At 36.0% G+C, this 22,147-nt stretch overlaps 1 protein-coding gene across 1 annotated transcript in view; it reads right to left on the bottom strand.

The window, feature by feature from the left end:
* wrn (WRN RecQ like helicase) overlaps positions 1–22,147 on the bottom strand; it is a 43,093-nt gene that overhangs the window by 18,564 nt on the left and 2,382 nt on the right. Inside the window, exons 5-25 of the mRNA XM_067398437.1 lie at positions 21,928–22,076; positions 17,790–17,939; positions 17,445–17,487; positions 17,158–17,266; positions 9,323–9,647; positions 9,170–9,244; positions 8,230–8,350; positions 7,722–7,797; positions 7,513–7,580; positions 6,926–7,034; positions 6,111–6,179; positions 4,611–4,693; positions 4,419–4,525; positions 4,119–4,306; positions 3,011–3,185; positions 2,594–2,775; positions 2,396–2,497; positions 1,992–2,084; positions 1,778–1,907; positions 1,329–1,499; positions 310–404 (exon numbers count right to left, since the gene is read on the bottom strand). Coding sequence (XP_067254538.1) covers positions 310–404; positions 1,329–1,499; positions 1,778–1,907; positions 1,992–2,084; positions 2,396–2,497; positions 2,594–2,775; positions 3,011–3,185; positions 4,119–4,306; positions 4,419–4,525; positions 4,611–4,693; positions 6,111–6,179; positions 6,926–7,034; positions 7,513–7,580; positions 7,722–7,797; positions 8,230–8,350; positions 9,170–9,244; positions 9,323–9,647; positions 17,158–17,266; positions 17,445–17,487; positions 17,790–17,939; positions 21,928–22,076 — 2,620 coding nt within the window. The remainder of the gene's footprint in view (positions 1–309; positions 405–1,328; positions 1,500–1,777; positions 1,908–1,991; positions 2,085–2,395; positions 2,498–2,593; positions 2,776–3,010; positions 3,186–4,118; positions 4,307–4,418; positions 4,526–4,610; positions 4,694–6,110; positions 6,180–6,925; positions 7,035–7,512; positions 7,581–7,721; positions 7,798–8,229; positions 8,351–9,169; positions 9,245–9,322; positions 9,648–17,157; positions 17,267–17,444; positions 17,488–17,789; positions 17,940–21,927; positions 22,077–22,147) is intronic.

The following is a 22,147-nucleotide window of genomic DNA, read 5'->3' on the forward strand; positions in this document are numbered from 1 at the left end:
AACTAGTACCGTTAAAGCTCTCCAACATGTGGCTTATCACAGCATTGATAAACTTATTCGGGCATTGAAGAGATATATAGCAAATGTAAAATAATCATCTGCAGTCTGCTCTGTGTTCCAGTGATATTTAAAATAAATGTAATTCTGAGTTAATGGCCTCTCATGAACACTGAATTAATGAAATAGCTGATGCACTGAAATGACAGGTGGCTCAGGTTTGCCACATGGACCCAGTGTGTCCTCAACTACAAAGTGCACATATGAGTTTGCATGTGTTGGAGCACTGGTGATTGGATGTGAGAGTCTTACCGTGGTACACACACTCTGCTGAAGAGATCCCTGTTGGGCTGCAGCAGGAGTTGCCTGTTCCTATCATCTTCAGCTTTACTCAGCCATGATCTGCCCTGAGTCAAATATTCACATACAATCTTTATGAATATACAATGTTTTTTCCACAAGTGTGCACACCTGGCATTAAGATGTTTTTTGGGTGACAAGCGGACGATGCTAATACAGCTGTATATGTAATGTAAAATGTTTTGAGCTTGTCCATTTTCCACCACTTCCAGAGGTAGTCGAAAACCAATCCGGTCAAATGCTTTTGTAGTGTAAACGCTCATGTAAAAGTGTAAAAGACCACCTAGTCTCCGCGTACTGACTTAATGCGCAAACATTATGGGAAGCACGCTAGCCAGAAGGGAATTAAACTTTGTTGGCTGAAGACCCACTGTTTGGTTTGCAGACAAAGAAAACGTACCAAACACAATGTTCTCTCTCCATTCCTGCTTTATAACATGCACTCACAGCATTCGGCATGGTCTTGAGGCTGTCAGCTCCTTTTGTGCTCATATATAAATTGCATGAGCTTTTGTTGTCCATTAGATGGAAAAATCCCAAAAAGCACTTAGATTTATAGCCCACTGACCCTCCCCTTGAAGAAATCAGGACAGAAGTGGTTGAAAGTGGACAAGAGAGACATTAAATACCAGGTATAAAGGGATGTGTCTCCCTTGTCTACTTGTGATCCGATCGACCAAAATGCATCTTAGTACCAGATGTAAACAGTTCTAAGCAAAAGTACCAATCTTTCATATTTCATGATCAGAAGGTATCACTGTGGTGAAGCTCCAACAAATAATATAGGTGTGCTTGACCCCTAAAAATTCCCCTAGAGTCCATGCTGCTACAAATAAAAGGGGCCCCCATGTGCTGAGTTCACCGTCTCATGAAGCAGTGGGCGTTTTTTTCTCTTTTTCCCTTGGCTGAAATTGCAGTCCCACATTTCCTCCCCTCTACTTAATAGTTCATGACTAATCTTTAGCCAGTACCTTGGGTGTAAGTTTACACAGAGTGCTAAATTTGTTGTGGCCTGTGGCTTCCATCAGATATTTTTCAGCAACCAGTTCTCTGCCAAGAGCTTTCCACCAGGTTTCTGAGAATTCCCTGCCGATACCAAAAAGAAAGTGCTTCCGAAAGCGATCCGGAACCCGTTGTGAGCTCTAAAAGAGAGATTACATATTAATTTATAGTTTTGATTTTAAAAAGGTCTAACTCATGTGTAAAAGATAAAGGCCTCATTGATGCAGTATAAACATCTTTCAGGGATCCTTTTTCCTTTTGCATCCTTTCATGGAAATATCTTGAGCAAAGACTTTATGGATTGATAACTGATTTTAATTAAGTGACATAAAACAAACTCATCCACATTCTGAGCATCAAGGCAGAGGGTTTGGTTTTGTATGTTATTGGGTGTTCACAGGTGTTGTGTTTGACATACTGAGCCACGCAGGAAGAGGATGGGCGCTGTGATGCCAAACCTCTCATCCATAGTGCTGACAGCCTTCATCAGCTGATATGCACACAAGCCAAAGTCCTGTAGGACCACCTCTGGATCGCCTCTGTTCACACTGACATCACATGAAGATAAAATAAGTCATCCTTCATGAACTATCAGAACAGTGTGAAGACACTCAGAGAGCAGATCTACTCACCCTGTCCTGCAGTTATCACAACACTCACTGCTACCCAGAATTCCAGACGTCACTTTCCTCAGACGCTTGTCTTCAAAATGACACAAAATCAACCTACGATACAATTCACACAATTCTCAAAAATATCATCACCTTTACATTACAGAAATCATATATCAACAGGAATGTGTTTATAAATATGTAAAAGAGTCACATTTATGCTAAAAACAAAATAAAGAAATAACTTTTTAATAATTCATAACTTTATTATGAGTAGGAAGTTGATATATTTCCCACTAAACTTAATGTAATACATTTTATCTATTTATTCATTCATTTTTGGTAAAATTTAATTGTGTTTATTTCATTTGATCGAGTTGAAATTTTCTGTTTCATGAGATTCACCCAAAAACAAATTCACTTACTTTCGTCTGCATTTGTTTGAATTTAGATACTTTTCCATTTTTGCCATCATGTCCATTTTGTAATCTCTGAAGCGCTCACTTTTGGATTGATTGAGTATGAATCTTCAGGAAAACAAAAGCACATATATTTTCAGCAAGCTCATCAGAAAAAGTCTTGTAAGTTAAGCTAGTTAACAAAATGAGGATGAGAGTTGTCACCTATTCAGGGCCATATCTCCAGGCATCCATAAGACGTGACAGGCGCTGGGCAGCCCGTCTCTTCCGGCCCTCCCTATCTCCTGATAGTATGACTCCATCTCTTTGGGAGCTCCGTAATGGATGACCTTCCTGATATCAGATTTATTAATGCCCATCCCAAACGCCACAGTGGCCACTACACACTGCGGACAAAACCATGAAGAAACAACACTGTGACGTACTGTAACTTTCAGAACACCCCACCCAGAGCGTTTTCTGAAACAAAACTCTAAAATCAACTCATCTTCACCAGTTCATAAGATAACACAACCATAGGCACATTAGCATATGACCACTAGAGGCAGTACAAAAACACACTGCACATGCACACACGAGTTCTGTTCCTGGCACAAGATGAACATTATAAGTTGACTTCACCTGAATCTCATCTCTCATGAACTGGTGCTGGGTTTCTCTCCTCTGTTTGATGCTCAGACCTGCGTGATAAACTCCACATGGGATGTCCAGCTTACGCAGTGCCGCCGTCACACGCTCCGCCTCTTTTTTTGATGGACAGTACACAATGGCTGAGCCTTCAAACTCAAAACCACCCCTAAAAAGAGAGAGAGAAATAAAAACTACATTTTAAAAATGAATTTGTAATGTGTGTAGGGAATCTTACTGGATTCAGAAGATTATAATTAAAATGGAGATAGTAAGACAAAGGCAAATTCTTTAGTAAATTATGTATAAACTGCTGGTATCAAATTTTCGTGAGTGAGCACCGGACTTTGTTAATGCATTAAAATAATTAAATAAAATAATTACACAAGTTTCAATAACTGAAAGGTTCAATCATTTTAATTACCTTTCTAGTCATACTTGATTACTGGGATATATATATATATATATATATATATATATATATATATATATATATATATATAGCGTAAATGAGTACACCCCCTTTGAAAAGTAACATTTTAAACAATATCTCAATAAACTTAGTCTTGTCAACATTATGGAAATTGTTTTTGTGTTCATTGAGATATTGTTTAAAATGTTACTTTTCAAAGGGGGTGTACTCATTAGGCTGAGCACTGTATTATATATATATATATATATATATATATATATATATATATATATATATATATATATATATATATATATATATATAATACAGTGCTCAGCCTAATGAGTACACCCCCTTTGAAAAGTAACATTTTAAACAATATCTCAATGAACACAAAAACAATTTCCATAATGTTGACAAGACTAAGTTTATTGAGATATTGTTTAAAATGTTACTTTTCAAAGGGGGTGTACTCATTTACGCTATATATATATATATATATATATATATATATATATATATATATATATATATATATATATATATATATAAATATCTATATATGTATATATATATCTATCTCTGGTTGAAAACTGCATTAGGCAATCCCAAAACACTCCTGAGCCAAAATACTTAAACATTTGCATAGAAATATTCTGACAAATTATTACAAAAATCAGCATGGCCTACCCTTTCTTTTTAACGAGAAATTGTTTGAGGTCTTGGATAACGTCACCGGACTTGCGATTGACATCCAGGTAGAGGTTTGGTCTGTCAAACGAGGTGCAGGTGATCATGGGATTGATCAGATGAAGGCTCTTAACGATGTCCTCACGGATAGACGGACTCGCAGTAGCCGTGAGTGCCAAAATAGGAACCTGATTAAAGAATAATATGTTAGGAATAACATGAATAGATGATCAAAATCAATCATTCATTGCTATTGATCTAGAACCTTATAACGACAAATTAAAACCAAATATGACTTACACCAGGGAGATTTTTCTTGAGTTTCCCAAGGTCACGATATGCACTTCTGAAATCATGACCCCACTGAGAGATGCAATGAGCCTCGTCTATCGCAACCAGTGATAAACCTACAAACAAACGCACAGTAGAATATATTATACTGAAACACTGAACCATTTCAAACATCATTTGATTTCTTCCCATTTGATTTACCAACAGTCCTTTCAAGCTGCACTAGCAGAGGAATATTCCCAGAGCAGAATTCAGGTGTCATGTACACCACTCGGAAATGACCCCTGAAGACGAGACAACAGGAAAAGAAACGTCAGTGGCTGAATACGCATCACTCTTTAGTGAAACTATTCTTGTATAGTTTAAATGTCCAATTACATTTTTAATGCACCTCAAGATGCCATGTCACAATTAATGAATGTATGAGGGACAATATACAGTGGCAAAAAAAGTATGTGAACCCTTTGGAAAGAGTTGGTTTTCTGTATTAATTGGTCATAAAATGCGATTAAATTGGTCACTGGCTCTCAAGGTCATTCCACAGCATCTCTATTAGATGTCCTTGTGCTATGTTGAAAATTGCTTGTAAATGTGTCATTATGCTATATTATCACCAAATACTAGATTAAATCTTTTTATCAACTTGTTTTCTTTCAATTAGCACAGGTTTTGTATTGATTTTTAGTCCAATGCAATAACATTAACTATCATTTTCAGAAAAATCCTCTCTGGGTCAAAATGAAGAGAACACAAATGTATCAAAGGGATAGTTCACCCAGAAATAAAATTAATCATCATTTAATCACCTCTTGTCATTCCAAACCAATAAGACTTATGCTCATCTTTGAAACACAAATGAAGATTTCTGTCCTTTTATTGAAAGTCCATTGCCCAAAACTTTGACACTTTTAAAAGTTCATAAAGAGATCCATATAAACGTAATCCATATGAATATACATATCGAGAAGTTTAATCAAGGTCTTCTGAAGGGAAACCAAAGACTTATATGAAGATTTAACACTGATCAACACACATACATAGAGCTCATCAAAACAGGTAAACAGAAGCTCAACTGTTCTTTGTTTGGCACACGAGAACAAACTTCAGTGGTTCGCACTCGTCAAGCAAGTACAGTTGTGCAATATTTGATGAGTTCTATGTTTGTGAGTTTAGTTCATCAGTGTTTATAGGTAAATACAAGCTAAAAGATGCTCTAAGCGATGTCACGTGTTTTTAGGCCAAAACATTTTTTGTCACATACAGCAAACATCTCCTCACTATCCACTAGCTGCCTGTCCCCTGAACACACTTTAAAAAAATGTGGTCTCTGTAGTCACCACAAGCTCCAAAAATGGCAATAAAAAAAAAAAAGTGGAGCAGCCTAGACCACAAAACATAATAAACATGCTCCAGCCAATAACCGACAAGAATGATTTTAACTGAACATTCAAGACTCTTTCAGGAAGCATGGAGGGGAGGGGGAAGGGGAGGAGGAAGGGGAGGAGGAGGGAGGGTCTAGCTAGCCTCTGTTTTGTTTGTGTTTGACAACACTTCGAACGTCAACAGGAAGTTACTCCACCCAGGAAGAACCTCTCCCAGTTATTAATCTGTTTTTTTTTTTTTTTTTAATGGAGCACAGCATGTAACATCACAGAACTTGTCAAGTGCCCAAAAAGTATTTCATGCAAACCAGCCTCTCACCTCTTCACTTCCTCATATAGGTTTTTGGTCTGAGCAGATCCAAGAAAACAAGCAGGGATGTTTGACATTCTGCAACACAAACAAATGAAAGATTAATGAATGAGACCTCCACTGATATATCACTCTAATTTATCTCATTAACGAACACACAATGTTCTTCCAAGATCTATAAAATAAATTATTAATTTTTTTCTTGAAATAACTAGAAAAATGTATATTCATCATGAAAATTTCAAGTCTAGTAATCACGCTTTTAAAATTGCTGCAAATATCCAGATTGAGAGAATCCTGGTATGTGAATAAAACTGGCAGATGTTGAGGGAACAAATTAAAATGAATGTTTAGCATATATATCGATATATTGATTGATTTTAGCTTTTGTAACTTATTTTAAAACTTGTTTCGTCTTATTTGAAATATTTTTGGGGGGTGGGGGCTTGGAAGTTTGATGAGTCCCCTAGTGGGTCCCGGTCCCTTGGTTGAAAACTGCACAAACACAAAGACGAATGAAAGATTAATAAATGAGACCTCCATTGATATATCACACTGATTTATCTCATTAATGAACACACAGTTTTGTTCCTAGAGCTGCCATGGGATTACTTACTCTAAAATATGATTAATGATTGTATTAATCTGATTAATGTTGTATTATGTAGACTTTTCATCTACAGGCTGACCAATCCACTACACATCCAAATCAACTACAGCCCTGAAAGCACATTCAAAATGTCAGAACTTAAAATATGTCACAATACTAAAGTAAAGTCAGTTGCAATTTGCCTTTCATGAATGATGTCAGAAATATGACGTACTGCAGCTGAAGCACCTGGTCCTCCATGAGGGCGATGAGAGGGGAAATGACCACACTGATTTTCTGGCAGTACACCGGAGGAAACTGGAAACACAAACTCTTCCCATAACCTGTCAACACAGCATTTCATGTGAGCAGATGTTTGAACACAAACTAAGTCAAGTCAAATTTATTTGCATAGTGCATTTCACAATACACATTGTTTTTAAAGCAGCTTTACAGAAAATCATGATCTAAATGTTTATAATATCTTAATATCTTCATGTCTTACAGTTGCATTTAGCAGATTAGCTGGGGGAAAAAAAGAGTTCACATTTAACTGTTTAACACATAGATCCTTCTAAATACTTGACTGAGATAAATAGCTTGAACAGCTATCACCTGATTAACGCTAATCTCACAACAGAGCTAAGAAATGTAGATCATGCAGAACGATATCTAACCCTGAACATTGTTAATCTCTAATGCAGATATATTTCATCTATACCGTATCATAAATATGTACACTCACTAAATGCCATTAAACCATACACAAAAATGAACAATTACTTAGAAAATGAACTATAAAAGACTTTATAAAAGTTATACCAGTTGCCATGACAACAAGATTATCCCTCCTCTCTGTGAGAACGGACTGAATCACTTTCCACTGAACCCTGAAAAACCATGAGCATCATATGACAGATCACATACAAAACAAACAATGTGCTAATGGCATTAACAACTACAGAAAAAAAACATAATCATAAGCAACCATATAAAAGACACACCAAGACTGATTGGGTTTCAAAACTTACGGTTTAAAATTGGGATGTCCAAAGTACATTTTCAGACATTTAATTTGTTCAGGAACTGGTTGGGGGATACTTGAATCTGAACAGAAACAAACAAGTTCAATTAAAAACTGCTGTTAACAAACAAACAATCTAGCATACTGAAAAATCTAAATAATTACAAAATAAATATAACTCAAAATAACCTAAAATTAAAGGAAACCTGACAATATGTTACTCACAATATCATGCAGCATCATTTACATTTAAATGGATAAAAGCTTTGTTTCTTGTATTTATTTATTCTAGATTTTTCTTTTAGGGAATATTAAAAAAAATTAAATATCAAAACTTCTCACAATATTGCTGACTAACATTAAGACTGAAACTCACTGCAATATATTAATATAACATGAATAACTTTCAAGCTGAACGAGGCATGGCTTCAGTCAAAGATTACATAACCATAAAATAATTAACTGCATATTCATCTGGGAAGGCAATTCATGTTCATGATGAATGGTAAATTTACCAAACACCTCTTCCTCATCTTCCTCAACATCCTCATCATCATCGTCAGCACCAGACTGTGGGACATCTGCCTGTTTCTCATGACCATGTCCATCATTTAATTTTTCTATGTCATCAGCACACTGTCGGACAACAGAAGAGAGTCATGACAAGAGTAAAGACTCACTCCAGGAAACTAAGAATCAAACTATTTGAGTGAATCTTGAGTTTTCAGAAAGATCTGCCATCATTTACCGCACCCTAATGTCTTTCCAAATCCATATTGTTTTTTGGACTATCTTTAATAGCTCTTTATGGTATTTTTGGAGCTTGACTGACTCGCTTTAAAGCTGTTGCATGTAACTTTTTTTGGTTAAAAGATAACAAAAATCAGTTATTGAGGAAGTACATAAGACATCAGTGTTGAGAAACTGTCTTCTTAACGGTTTAGAACACTGATGTCTTACGTAACCGATTTCCTAACCAATTCGCAATAGTAATCTTATAAAACTTATTTGTAATTTGAGCTGTCGAGAAATGTGATCTGGATCAAATCGTGAGTTTGTGTTGTTCAAAACATTTTAGTAAGACTGGGATAGATTTAATCTAAAAAACTATTATTTTGATCTCAGCTGAAGGGTGGATTTCAGGAACAAAAATTTAATTAAACTTGCAGCAGATATGTTACTTCAGATGACATTTTTTTCAGATATATTCCTACTAGGACGTACTTCTTTTTGTCATGTTGATGTACAATGACAGATTCGCACTGATGTGTTTCAGAGACAGCGATAGAGAGGCAAATGTTTCATACTCTTGCTTTAGTAACAACCATAAGGGTAACTAAATGATCACAGAGTTTACATGTTAAATGGGACAAATGTTTTTTGCTGCTGCTGTATGTGAACAATCACTCTGCAGCTATCACCTGAAAAAATAAACTGAGCTGTGTTCACTTTCACCTTCATCATTTCATCATCAAACTCTTCATCACTCTCCGTGTCATTAGAGTTCTTGGGGTCTGATGCCTGCTGAGTCTGAAGGAAACCATAACAATCATGAAGCATCAGTAATAGACACAGATAAAGCACAGAAGAGCTGAATGTGGCACTCACCTGGAAAGCTAAGATACATTCCTCCTCCAGCTGTTCCTGTCTGGCCTGCTGCTCCAGCATATGCAGCTCATACTCTGAGATATCCAGAGACATCACACCCTCGCTCGGACTGCATCTGCCAGGCTCTTCCTTAGACTGACTGTAGCTCTGCTCTTCAGAAGACGTGGAAACGCCTTCATGACATGTCCTAATTTTGGTATCGTTGAGGTTGTGGTATAGAGAAGACTGTTCTTCAACTGACCGATCATCCGTTTTGTTGCCATTCGTCAAAATGCGTCTTAGAGATGCAAGTGTCTGAGACAGATCATCCACTAGTCTCTTAGCACTGCAAAGTCATACAAATCACTTTAACATCATAACTCACATAACCTTAATAATAATCAAGCACAGGGAGAATTAAATTTAAATCAACATCAAACTTTTGCCTCTACATTTCAAGCATGGCTCATATCATGTGAAATTACAGTTTCAGTCATTCTGAAATGCCTGAGCAAAGTCTATTGTTAAAGTGGTTCAATTGAATTCCCTCCCAGAAACACCTCACACGATTGCGTTCAGACACCAGGCATCTGAATGCAAGATAACATGAAAGCGTTTATTGCGCTTCATCTGCGTGTTCTGAGGCGCAAATAATTTAATATATACAAAAATTATTACAGTGGCTTCTATGCAGCAACTTCCATTTTTCTTCATGATATTTAGCAGCAGTTTATCAGATTATTTTCCCTTCAACTCACTGGATGGAAACAGTGCTTTATTCGCAAATGTTTGCTCCCATATTCCAAATTTGTGCACAAGTTATATTCGCAATTTTGGATGGAAACATATTATCCTGAAAATGCTATGAAATGCCATTTTTGAAAAAGAGTACTTTAAACGCTCGTATAACAAAAATTAAGAAAAATACTGTATTTGCTGCACATGGAGAATTCCAGATGGGCTATGAGTGTGTCTTCACAATCTCATTGAATATAGACTAGAAGTATTAGCATATACTGTACTCAAAATTCAAGCATGGTTATACATCCATTTTATGCTTGACTTTTCTAATCATGCCCACACATTGTGACAAAATTCAATACATGATTGGAGGGCTATTCAGTTCCGTTCCTGGAAGGCCGTGTCTTGCTGAGTTTAGCTCTAATTAGTGTTGGAATCAAACAGGACAGTGGCCCTCCTGGACCAGAGTTGAATAGCCCTTTTATGTTGTATATTTGTGTCTGCATTCACCAAGATACTCCTCTTGATACTGGCTTCTGTAAACAGATGCATGTGTAATGCATTTTGAGAACAGGACCGAAACTACCTGCTGTATAAAGCAACATGATCTTTGAAATGGAGTTTGTTTAAAGTCATTTAACCAACACTGACAAATGCATAATACAGTTGTCAAGCATCATATACTACGAGATCAGCTCAAAATATCAAACATGTTTGATCTCCTCTGAGTCTGACTGGATGGAATCATAGCCTGATGGTAAAAACTCTAGAATCACAGTCTGATGGTCTGTATAAATTAAATAAATTGAATAGCTTGAAGGGAACACAATACGTCAATATGTTCTATAAATGTAAGTGCCTAAGATGAAACATATTGAGTTGTATTAGCAACATTTCAGAGTTTGAAAATACAACTTCCAACAGATATCCATTACTTTTTATTTCATTTTTTCATTTATTTCATTTCATGATGTTCTTCCACGGTATCTTTGTCTGTTTTCCAGTGCAAATGTCTAAAGATTCTATAATCAAGATGTATTTACTAGATATACAAAATGACATAAAACTGCATAAAGCAGACCAGAACGCATGCAAGCTACAGCAACAATAGAGGCCTACACAGACAAGAGATTGTGTGAAGAGGTTAGAAAGTACCCTCATTAGTACAACTCTAGCATGAAAGAATACAAAGATGTTTGCATGGGTTGTAACTCATGGCGAGAGATTGCTCAAAACTGTGCATGCGTTGTACACCTGTGTATTGCGTAAGAGTCAAATGAAGTATACTTTGCAAGACTGCGCGTAGACTAGTGTACACATAAAAAAATAAAAATAAAAAATAAGGTATACCCAGGGCTTAAGACTTCCTGCTCTGATTTAAGACCTTAACTTAAGAACTTTTAAGGCCTTAAAGGTGCCCTAGAATTAAAAATTGAATTTATATTGGCATAGTTAAATAACAAGAGTTTAGTACATGGAAATAACATACAGTGAGTCTCAAAGTCCATTGTTTCCTCCTCCTTATATAAATCTCATTTGTTTAAAAGACCTCCGAAGAACAGGCGAATCTCAACATAACACCGACTGTTACGTAACAGTCGGGGTGTACGCCCCAAATATTTGCATATGCCAGTTCATGTTCAAGCATTAGACAAAGGCAGGACATCTGGATGTGCACAGCTGAATCGCCAGACTCGGTAAGCAAGCAAGGACAACAGCGAAAAATGGCAGACGGAGATAATAACTGACATGATCCATGATAACATGATATTTTTAGTTATATTTGTAAACTGTCTTTCTAAATGTTTCATTAGCATGTTGCTAATGTACTGTTAAATGTGGTTAAAGTTACCATCATTTCTTACTGTATTCACGGAGACAAGAGCCATCGCTATTTCATTTTTAAACACTTGCAGTCTGTATAATGCACAAACACAACTTCATTCTTTATAAATCTCTCCAACAGTGTGTAATGTTAGCTTTAGCCACGGAGCAAAACCTCAAAATCATTCAGAATCAAATGTAAACATCCAAATAAATACAACACTCACATAATCCGACGCATGCAATGCAGTATGCATGACGAACACTTTGTAAAGATCCATTTTGAGGGTTATATTAGCTGTGTAATCTTAGTTGCTTAGATGCTGTTCAAGGCAAGCGCGAGCTCCGGGGGTGGGGGAGCATGAGATTTAAAGGGGCCGCAACCTATATATCGGTGCATAGTTAATGATGCCCCAAAAAAGGCAATTAAAAAAATTAATTAAAAAAAATCTATGGGGTATTTTGAGCTGAAACTTCACAGACACATTCAGGGGAACCTTACCAATACATGGAAAAAAAATACATGGAAAACCAATTATTTTCAACCCTCATTCTGATCCTCTGTCTGAAATTATCTGTTTTTAAGGCACAGCTCCTTTAAGGCTTGTCAGTAAATGGCCACGGTTTTGATTGGCTAACGTCACTGCATAGGAAATGGTATCAACACCCACTCGCTATTGCACACAAGTAAGTTTTGAAAACATTACCCATATAAAACCATAATTTACAGACAAAGCATTGTGAAATTATTTTCTTATGGTTTGTGATGTAGCTGCTGTCAGATCCAATACAGTGAGCTGCTTCATCTTTCAAATAAAGTTTCTTTTCAAACTCTCCATTATATATTGTGTCTCATTTACAAAATAAAATACTCCAAACAAACATAAAATTCTCTGACACTATCCAGGATGGCATTAAAATAAACCATTCACTTGTTTCCGATGCTGGGATCCTTCTGAAGCCTGTACAGAGATGTAAACGATCCATTTAAACTGGATGCGTCAAAGCAAACATTCTTTCAAACTTCCATTTGTCCTGTTGTCAGCCAGACTCAAGTGCGTGGAGTATGTCAGAAATTGAATGCTCAGGGCTATTCAAGTAGTTTTATTTGAAGGCCGGATTATCATGAAAATGGCTTAAATGAAAAAAAACGGCTTAAATGAAAATATTCTGACAGTGAGACTTGGTAACCACAGGTTAAACCATACATGGCTACCAGGGTTGGGGAGTAACGAAATATATGTAACGATGTTACGTATTTAAAATACAAAATTTGAGTAACTGTATTTCGTTACAGTTACATTTTAAATAGATGGTAATCAAATTACAGTTACTTTCTAAAAGTATTTTAGATTACCAAAGTGATTACTTTGATTTTTTTTATGTAATTTATTTCATTTAATAGGCTAGTAACGCAAGCTGTTTGAGGATTTTAACCAACGAGCCAATGTTGATGATTCTCTGACTCTGTCTGTTTAAAAAAAAAAAAAAAAAACTTGCGCGCAGCCTGTTCAGTTATTAGCAACCTGCAGAGTGCAGACATGAGATCACATGCAAAAAAATGGACGGGAAAACAGGGCATAACACATTTCTCTAGTGGAAATTCAAAGACAGTTTTACTTATAAACATTAAAAAAGGACGTACAGTATCATAGTGCAATGCAAGCTATGTCTGCCTGCAACGAAACTTCTATTGGCTTCAAAGGATTCAACATCTAATCTGAAAAAGCATCTTGAGGTAGGCCTAAGCTGTTCTTGGTCTTCGAAAATGTTATTTTCCTATTTACTCATACGTTGAGCTTTATATGGTTATCATAAGCCTACAATTAATATTTAAGAATGTATTAGTTCTTTGAAAAATAACACAATCCTCATAGAATTAACATCCACATGCTTTAAATAATGTTTTATAAAGCCAATTTCTTGGTGTACTTTACAGACAAACTTTAAATCTTAATCATTCTTTCCAAATGTTTAGGTATATGGCGCGTAGCCTACTCAAGTTCATGATCAAAAATAGAGATGCAGTAACGTTAGTCCACTGGTCATAAAGCCAAAGGTTTTTTAGTTTTATTTTAGTCTATCTTTATTCCAGGCTTGCAAAAAAACTGCTTTATAATTTCCCAAAATTTCAGGAAATATTTACTAAGCCTGTAAATAGGACGTTAACACAGGCACGCGCTGAATACAGACAAAAAAAGAGGAGAACAGACGCGCCAGCAGAGAAAATACTGCACCATGCACAAGCTCACTGTTCGTGAAATATAGGAAGAATAATATTAATATTGAATTGGGGTTGATATGAATGTATCTCTGAAGGGAACTGTCTTCAGAAAAGTTTTGATGGCTTTTCCTCTTATCTCCAGCGCAGCTGCATAGTGTATAGTGGTAACCATGGAAACGCTATATCACTGCTGTTCCACAAGTGCCACCTACAGACCATGCTGTTTTTGCTGTTAATTTTGAAATTATACAATAATTTAAATGAAAAACAACTGCTCATGCTCATGTTCATAACATCTTTGTTGGGACTGTGATAAAAATCCAGTGTTTGCCTCTAATATCAAAGAGCTACACATATTTTTTTAACAAATAAACAACAAATCAATTTACAACCAGTATCAGAATCGGCCAGTTTGCTTCTGTTGGCCAGGAAAAATCAAAATAGGTGCATCACTAATAATAATTTAAAAAAATAAATAAATTATTTAAAAAATCTAATATTTTTTTTCTTTGCTGTTTGTTGTTTATATGGTTAATATTAATGCAGCTATCAGTGGACTAAGGTTAAATATTAGTATAAACATATTTATTCTAGGGATAATTCACACAAAATGATCATATGTTTTTTTCCAAACCTGTAAAATGTGGTGGTGGAGAGATGCAAAAAACTGTTGAGAAACCATAGGTGATTCAGCTTTGAATATCGGCCTTCTCTCGAGATTATTGGGTAGATCATTTCATTTCATTTTGTTTTCTTTATAAACATTCTAAATGTTACAAACAAACTTTGTTAATAAAACAATTTAAACCACTGTGTCAATTTGACTCTATACACCTATAAAGTAACCAATATTTTTAACAATATTTTATTGTTGTTATTTAATATTTTGTTATCCCTTTGATGCACATCTTTACAAATCTAAAAATATAATTTAGGAATGATATATCATTAGTAATTATATATAGATGTGATGTTAAAAGAAACAAATATTTTATTAATTTGTTTATCAAGATTTTGAAATTCTTTACCACACATAGGTTATGTCTAATAAACTGCAGATATATATTTTGTAACTGATGTTAAAAATACAATAGAGTGGAAAACCAAATCCTGGTGGTTAGTGGTCATTTTTAATTACAGGTTGTAAATTTAAAACAGAACATCAAGTTAATATGGTCCTTTTTTGTTAAGTATTTCAAAGTATTCCAAAGTATTTAGATTAAGTTACTAAACTTGAGTAATGTAACGAAATACGTTACAGATTACTTTTTAAAGCATGTATTTTGTAATCTGTAGTGAAATACATTCTAAAAGTAACCTTCCCAACCCTGATGGCTATTCACTACCACTGTCAAATGGTATTATATTATGATATGTTATATAGGCCTATAAACACCTTTACACACTAAAAACTATACACACCTTCACAAAGAAATTAATTATATATTCACCTACCAAATATATTGGAATATAAATGGCTATAACATAGTATTCAATATAAATACTCCACATTACCACAAACCATGGTAAATTACTAGTTCATATTCATGGTAAATGTTTGTAAGGGTGGTGATTTGGGGATTTAAAAGCCTTTTAACTTCATTCATGGCATGTTTCTCCTGTTTTCCTCATCAGTCTTGTTGGGAATGTTGAGGCGGTTTCATTTGATTTAAAACTAGTTTAAGCATCGAGTCATTTGTGGTTTGTAACTGAGAGGTGTGTGTTGAATTGAAACGCTTCTCTCACTGGATGTCATAACGCTGTTTAATAACGGTATCCGGGACAAGGAATAAACGTAGCTCCTTTAATCTTTCATTCCGTTATCCACTGGGCTGTGCTGCATAGTTCAATGTAAACTAGTGAAACACCAGAAAACAGCACTATTTGTTCTGTATTTGTTTTTACTGATCGAGAAACCACTTCAGATGATTCAGTGACAGAGCGGTCCGAACAAATCCAAACGCATTTGGCCAATTCACGGAAAAGAACGAATCAAACCAAAAGAATGATTAATTCTTGAATGATTGGTATCGCTGAAATACAGAACCCACATAATAAGCACTGAAATATCCGCACGTAAAACGATTCTCAGCTTAGTCGGAGGATCGTACATGGTACGAAGAGTGCGTATATAGCCCTACAGCTGCAGGCACCACCGCGGTCACGTATCTAACCAAATTTAGCCGCACCGCCAGGAAAAGAGGAGGAGGGAGGTTTGGGTGCCTTCAGGCCGAGGTGGGTCTGGCTGCAGGCCATGGGCAAGTGGAGCTCCACTACTCAAATACGTCACCTCCACTTGTGTTTTACTAACGTCTACACCTACCCCAACCCTAAACCTACACTTACAATAATGCACATACAGTAATTAAATGATGCAATATTGATGTGCGCATACCCAGTGGCCATAGCTGTAGCTAGCTCCACTAGTGGAGATGACGTATTTCTGCCCTTGAGTGGAGCTCCACTCGCCCCTTAAGTCTGCAGCAAGCCCCTATTTTTCAGGCCAGATTTGGCCTGCGGGCCACCAGTTGAATAGCCCTGGTATACTGTATCAGTGTAGACAGCGTCAGTGATTATAATAGGTTCTATTAACTTTTGATGCGACACTCTCATCCAGCGTAGGCAAAATTTTAGCCGATAAGCGACTAGACACCAATGGGCGGGGCCTATGGTGCGATGATATATAACTATTGGTCAATGTCTTGCTCTGAAGGCAGGCATATGCAAATGTATTTGCCCTTGTGGCTTCACACATCACCCAATATCCAAACAAGATATTTTTTGAGCTTCATTTAACAAATGCTTTGTTTATAATGAGGAGGATGTTTTAAGCTATGAGACTTGCAGGATGTTTTAATGGTACAAAGACCTCCTTTATGTCAAAAGATCAAGGCAAATTTGTTTCTCATGTCATGACCCTTAGCACCCGCAGAAAGCCTGGTGAGGAAATGATGAGGCAGAAGGTACAAAAAATTGGTATTTAACTAATGATAAGAGTAAAATACAGCAAACATATACTTAACAAACAACCCGCAGCTCATGGGTAAGTGCAACAAAATAAACTGACCTGTCCGTGCAGTCTGGTTCATCTGGAATATGATCAGCCAGATCTTTAAGATCACAGGCAATCTGAAAAACTCTTTGTTTCAAACTGAGCGCTGAGGATCCTGAATGGCCTATTGGCAAATGAACACAGATCAAGTGTACAGAAAGACAGAAAGACAAACGTAGATATACAAATATTACATATATAGTGCAGGTTAAACAGAGCCAAAGCATTATTTGATCGTCATTACATGTAGGTACATAACAATAGCTCAGATACAACACAAACAAGAAAATAAGTGATCTCACCAGACATCATTTCCTGTAGTTTCTGATAAATGAGCAATCCAGCCTGTTAGGAAAATAAAGCCAATTATGAGTTTTATTTGCATCATGATGTAAAGATCTGATTTATATGAATACATAAATACTTTTAAGAATATATGCTGGTGCTGTAAGTGACAATTTCTATTTATGTTTTCTCCATTTTAGTCATATAATTGTCTTTACTTTTTTTTTTTTTTGCAAGGAGTGGTATATACACACACACAAAAAAAAATACTGTTCACATAATTTTAGACAGTGTTTAGTTTGTCACACCACAACTTTTACCCTTTTACTGTTCTTAAACTGCTATGGTTTATTTGGACTCACATAAGCATCTGTGGCAGCGTATTTCTTTTGGTCTTCTGTCAGACCAAAGTTGTCCCAGTGACTACAGCGCACAAGTTTGTCTTTGAAGAGCTGCTTCTTCAACAAGTGCTTCACTAGACCATCCAAACTCCACTTCTCACAACATCTCATCTGAATAAAACAACCAACACACAAACGTCAATTCATCTCACTCAAAATCAGCATGAACTTGAATTCTATGCAATACAAGATTTTTTCATTATAACTATATACATGTATAGGTTTGATTTTCTTCACATTCGAGGTCAATGAGCTTCACTGAATAAACATACTTAACTTAACGTTTGTCATTTGTATTTTTTTCATGCCAGAATTGCTTCACAGCTCCCAACTCTCACTGCCATGATGCTTGAGTTGACTGTAAACCCAAATAAGTTGGGCTAACTCAAAAAATTTGAGGTAATCAGTTACATCAATTTTTTTGAGTTATGATGTTCCCAATTTCTATCAAGTTTTGAGTTTGTAGTATTCATACATGTTAATTGCTCCTAAATTGAAGTACTGAGTTAGCGAACTCATGCATTTTGATAGCAATTAACAAAATGTTTATTAACTTTTTTTTTATTTTGACTTCTTGCAAATCAAATGAGTTATTTACTTCACTGTAAACCCTAAGAAAATTTTAAAAAATGCCAACTTGCTAATTTGATAACATGTTAAAGTCCACGTGAACCGGAAGTTGCAAACGACTTTTCTCCAGTGTTGTGACGTATTTCCATGTGAAACAGAATATTGAATAGAGGGCAGAGTTTTACTGTAACGCTCCTCCTCTCCATCTCTTGCTCATAGCAAACTAACGGTTGCAGGGGAGTGGTTTACATACGCTTTCAACCCAAGCCGTCAAACTGACGTCATCAGAGAAGGAACGCCATTCCAGACCTGAAATAACTTTTCAGATTTTGATTAAAGATTACAGCGAAAAACTATTTTTTTCTGTGTTTTAACTTGCACGGATTAATTGTTTACCACAAGACTAGTAATATGCACTAACAAAGTAGATGAGGTCAATTTTGATTTCATGTGTACTTTAACAATAGCAGGATATAGCACTGAATGAGTACAGCAACTTAAAACATGTAACTTATCTGCTCTCATACCAAGCCGCATATGCTACTTGTCACCATGATGGTAACTCTCCAAAAACCCACAAACCCACAACTCCTCTAAATTAGCATAACAAAACATTAATCACTACTAAATCTCCCTTACCATTAATCTTGCACAAAAAAACATTATGTAACACTTAATTTTAGCATTTACTCTCCCTTTTGAGTGTCATGGGCAAAGCATGAATGAGTTCATACAACTCAAAACAATGAAAAAGTTCAGTTTACTTGAAATATGTCAGTGCTGTGAACTCAAAAGAAAAAAGTACAAATACTCATAACAATTAATTTAACTTTGTCCTACTCAAACCAATTAAGTATTTTGAGCATATTAGGGTTTACGGTGTTGTTGCAGGGGCTCTGAATGTTTTTACTGCATTGCTATGTGGTTGCTAGAGTGTTCTGAGGTGTTGCTAGGTGGTTTCTTACTGGCTCAAGTCAAAAGAGTCAAGTCTCTTGTGATTCTGGGGCTGTATTCACAAAACATTTTATCTTACCACTAAGAGTTCTCCTAAATAGCAGTAAAAATCTTAGCTAAGAGTTTTCTCTAAAAAAAAAAAAAAATTAGTAAGCAGGTTGACATCATCCACAGCAACGAAGTCAACACGCTTACTAACTATGCTCACAGTGATTGGCTGATAGGGGAGAGGTCTCTGTCAGTGATTTAATCATAGAAATATTGTAGAACGAGGCATCATGTTGCCATTTTCAAATAAAGGTTTTTAAATATAAATGTTGCCATATTAAAGGCTAAGTGTCACTAATTATACAAGTATATGTTCAAGCTAATTGTCAGCCTCTTACATGTCGAATTCAAGCGACAAATGATATAAACAAAGTTCAGGAGGAGCAGGTTCAAAATGGTCTACCTATTCAGCTCGAGAGGAGGCATATGTTTGTCGACTCACCTAGTTAACTCGACAGTTTTTTGCATCCCTCCTCCACCCCGACTCCTCACTCTCGGCTGGTTCCTATTCCCAGGCAGGGATACAGGGAAGTACTCTGGGTTTGTGCTAAATTTACACAGCATGTCAAAAACACTTATTTTACTCGTTTACTCTATTCGATTTGCAATTTGTAATTGTGAACTAGCGAAAAAACTGCCACAGGTAATAGGACATTATTTTCTAATTTATGAAAGATTTATTTTTGCTTTTTTATTATGACAGGGCAGTGAGTGGAAGAGACAAAGGGATCGGGAAAGGTCCACAAGCCAGAACTCAAACTCCGGTCACCTGAACTACCCACAAGGCTATCAGTGCCGATGATAGGCTATTATTTTCAACTTGACTGCAATGTTTTATTCTCCATTACTCAATACAATTTGGCTGTACATAAATGAACCTTTATGTTATGTCATCACAGATTAAAATCTATAAATTCAAAACATTTACTGCATTTTTGAAGAAAAGGCTCAGCACTCAAGGCTCTATCGCCTATATCCTCAGTTGTATACAGTGTCTTTGGGTGAATTGCTGAGGAGAATCGCTGGCAACAACCATTTTAGGATTGTTTATGATTTGGTCTTAGTGACTTAAGAGTCCTCTTGACTACTCCGAACTTTTCACAGATTTAGGAGCTAGTTTTAGTACTAAAATGCTTTGTGAAATACTCTTAGAGGAAAAATGTAGGAGTCTTAAATTTAGGGCTGACACAGCGATTATTTTTAAGAGTTTCTCCTAAATTGGCACCTTAGGAGCTACTTTTAGCCTTAAGATATTTTGTGAATATGGCCCCAGGTCTGTAGATATGGCTGGAGTACCTCCTTCAACACATGTCAGTTATTATTTCAAAATAAACCCCTGATCGCCTTGTTTTATTTGTGATAATGTCCGTCTAGCTGTATATTATCCATTACTCATCATTCACAGGTTGAAATCTGATCACTTCACATCTCTCTTCAACAGGACACAAGATATGAGGAATCATTCATGCAGGGAGTTTAATTCTGAGTGCAGGGGCGTAAATTGCAGGGGGATCAGGGGGGTCAGGACCCCCCCACATCTGAGTGTTTTATTAATCATGCTAAGTATTATAAATAAATGATATATACTTAAAAATAATTGTGCAAGTAGTAAAACAATACAAATGCAAACGGGCATTTTAAGTTTAGAAACATTTTGAGTCACCCCTCCCTTCCATCACAGTGGTTTGGTCCACCGCACACGTCACCTACACACACAAGTCCGGTGGCGAGAGAGAACAATTCTTCAGACTGTAGTTCAGAAACTCCAGTAAGTAGGCTGTTAAGGCCATTTTATTCAAAATATCAGATAAAGTGATTATTTTCTCTTTAATACAGACAATGCTGTGTAATTAGTCATAAAAAAAATTATAATAACTGATATATTTTTTCTGTGAGTCCGCTATGTTAGCGATTATAATGTTACCTCGCTTGTTTGGTAGCTTGTTTACGATAGCTTGTTGAATACTAAGTCTACCAACTACAACTAACATTGTGATAAGCATGTGTGAACTGTAGTAAGGCTAATAGATTTACCGTTGTGTGATGGGTTTTGCTCAATGTGTATTCATCGTATTTTGGTGACTTGGTTGTAAACAACTTCAAAAATATTGCAATAAATAAACGGTTTTGAAGAAGAATATTTTGGTCAATTTAGTCAGTTTTTTCATTGAAACAAAGAGAAACATTGGGCATAATGGCACAGTCTCCATGCTACACTAATAACAGGAGTAAGGTTTTCTTCTGTGTAACGTTACATATATCCTTATCCAAGTAAAATTTTAGCTGTATTATTTGTGTCCCCTTCAAAAAATTATCTTGAGAAATTTTATGTTTATTGTCCCCCCCAACTGTCAGATGAAATTTACGCCCCTTTCTGAGTGTTAGAGGTTTGACCGAGAATGAACACCAGTAATAGTGATACTTGCTTCCTCAAACACTACTAATAAAAAAGCTGAGATTTCACACTGTAACAAATACTAAAACTACCATATGATGAAATGTATCTATAAATACAAAGACAGCATACCGTCTCATTGGCCAGATCAGAGAGCTCAACAATATTCTTCAATTTGATGTCATAATCAGATAATAACTTCCACTTGTCACCCTCAATTCCCACTCCAACTTTCATGATGCTCTCATCCTCCAGAAACACCTTCAGGCCAGGTGGAAACCCTGGGGCATGATGAGACATACGTGAGCAGATAATCGGGTAATACTGAACAATGACAGGCAGCTTCTACCTG

The sequence above is a fragment of the Chanodichthys erythropterus genome, chromosome 10, assembly GCF_024489055.1.
Source record: "Chanodichthys erythropterus isolate Z2021 chromosome 10, ASM2448905v1, whole genome shotgun sequence".
NCBI classification, from domain to species: Eukaryota; Metazoa; Chordata; class Actinopteri; order Cypriniformes; family Xenocyprididae; genus Chanodichthys; species Chanodichthys erythropterus.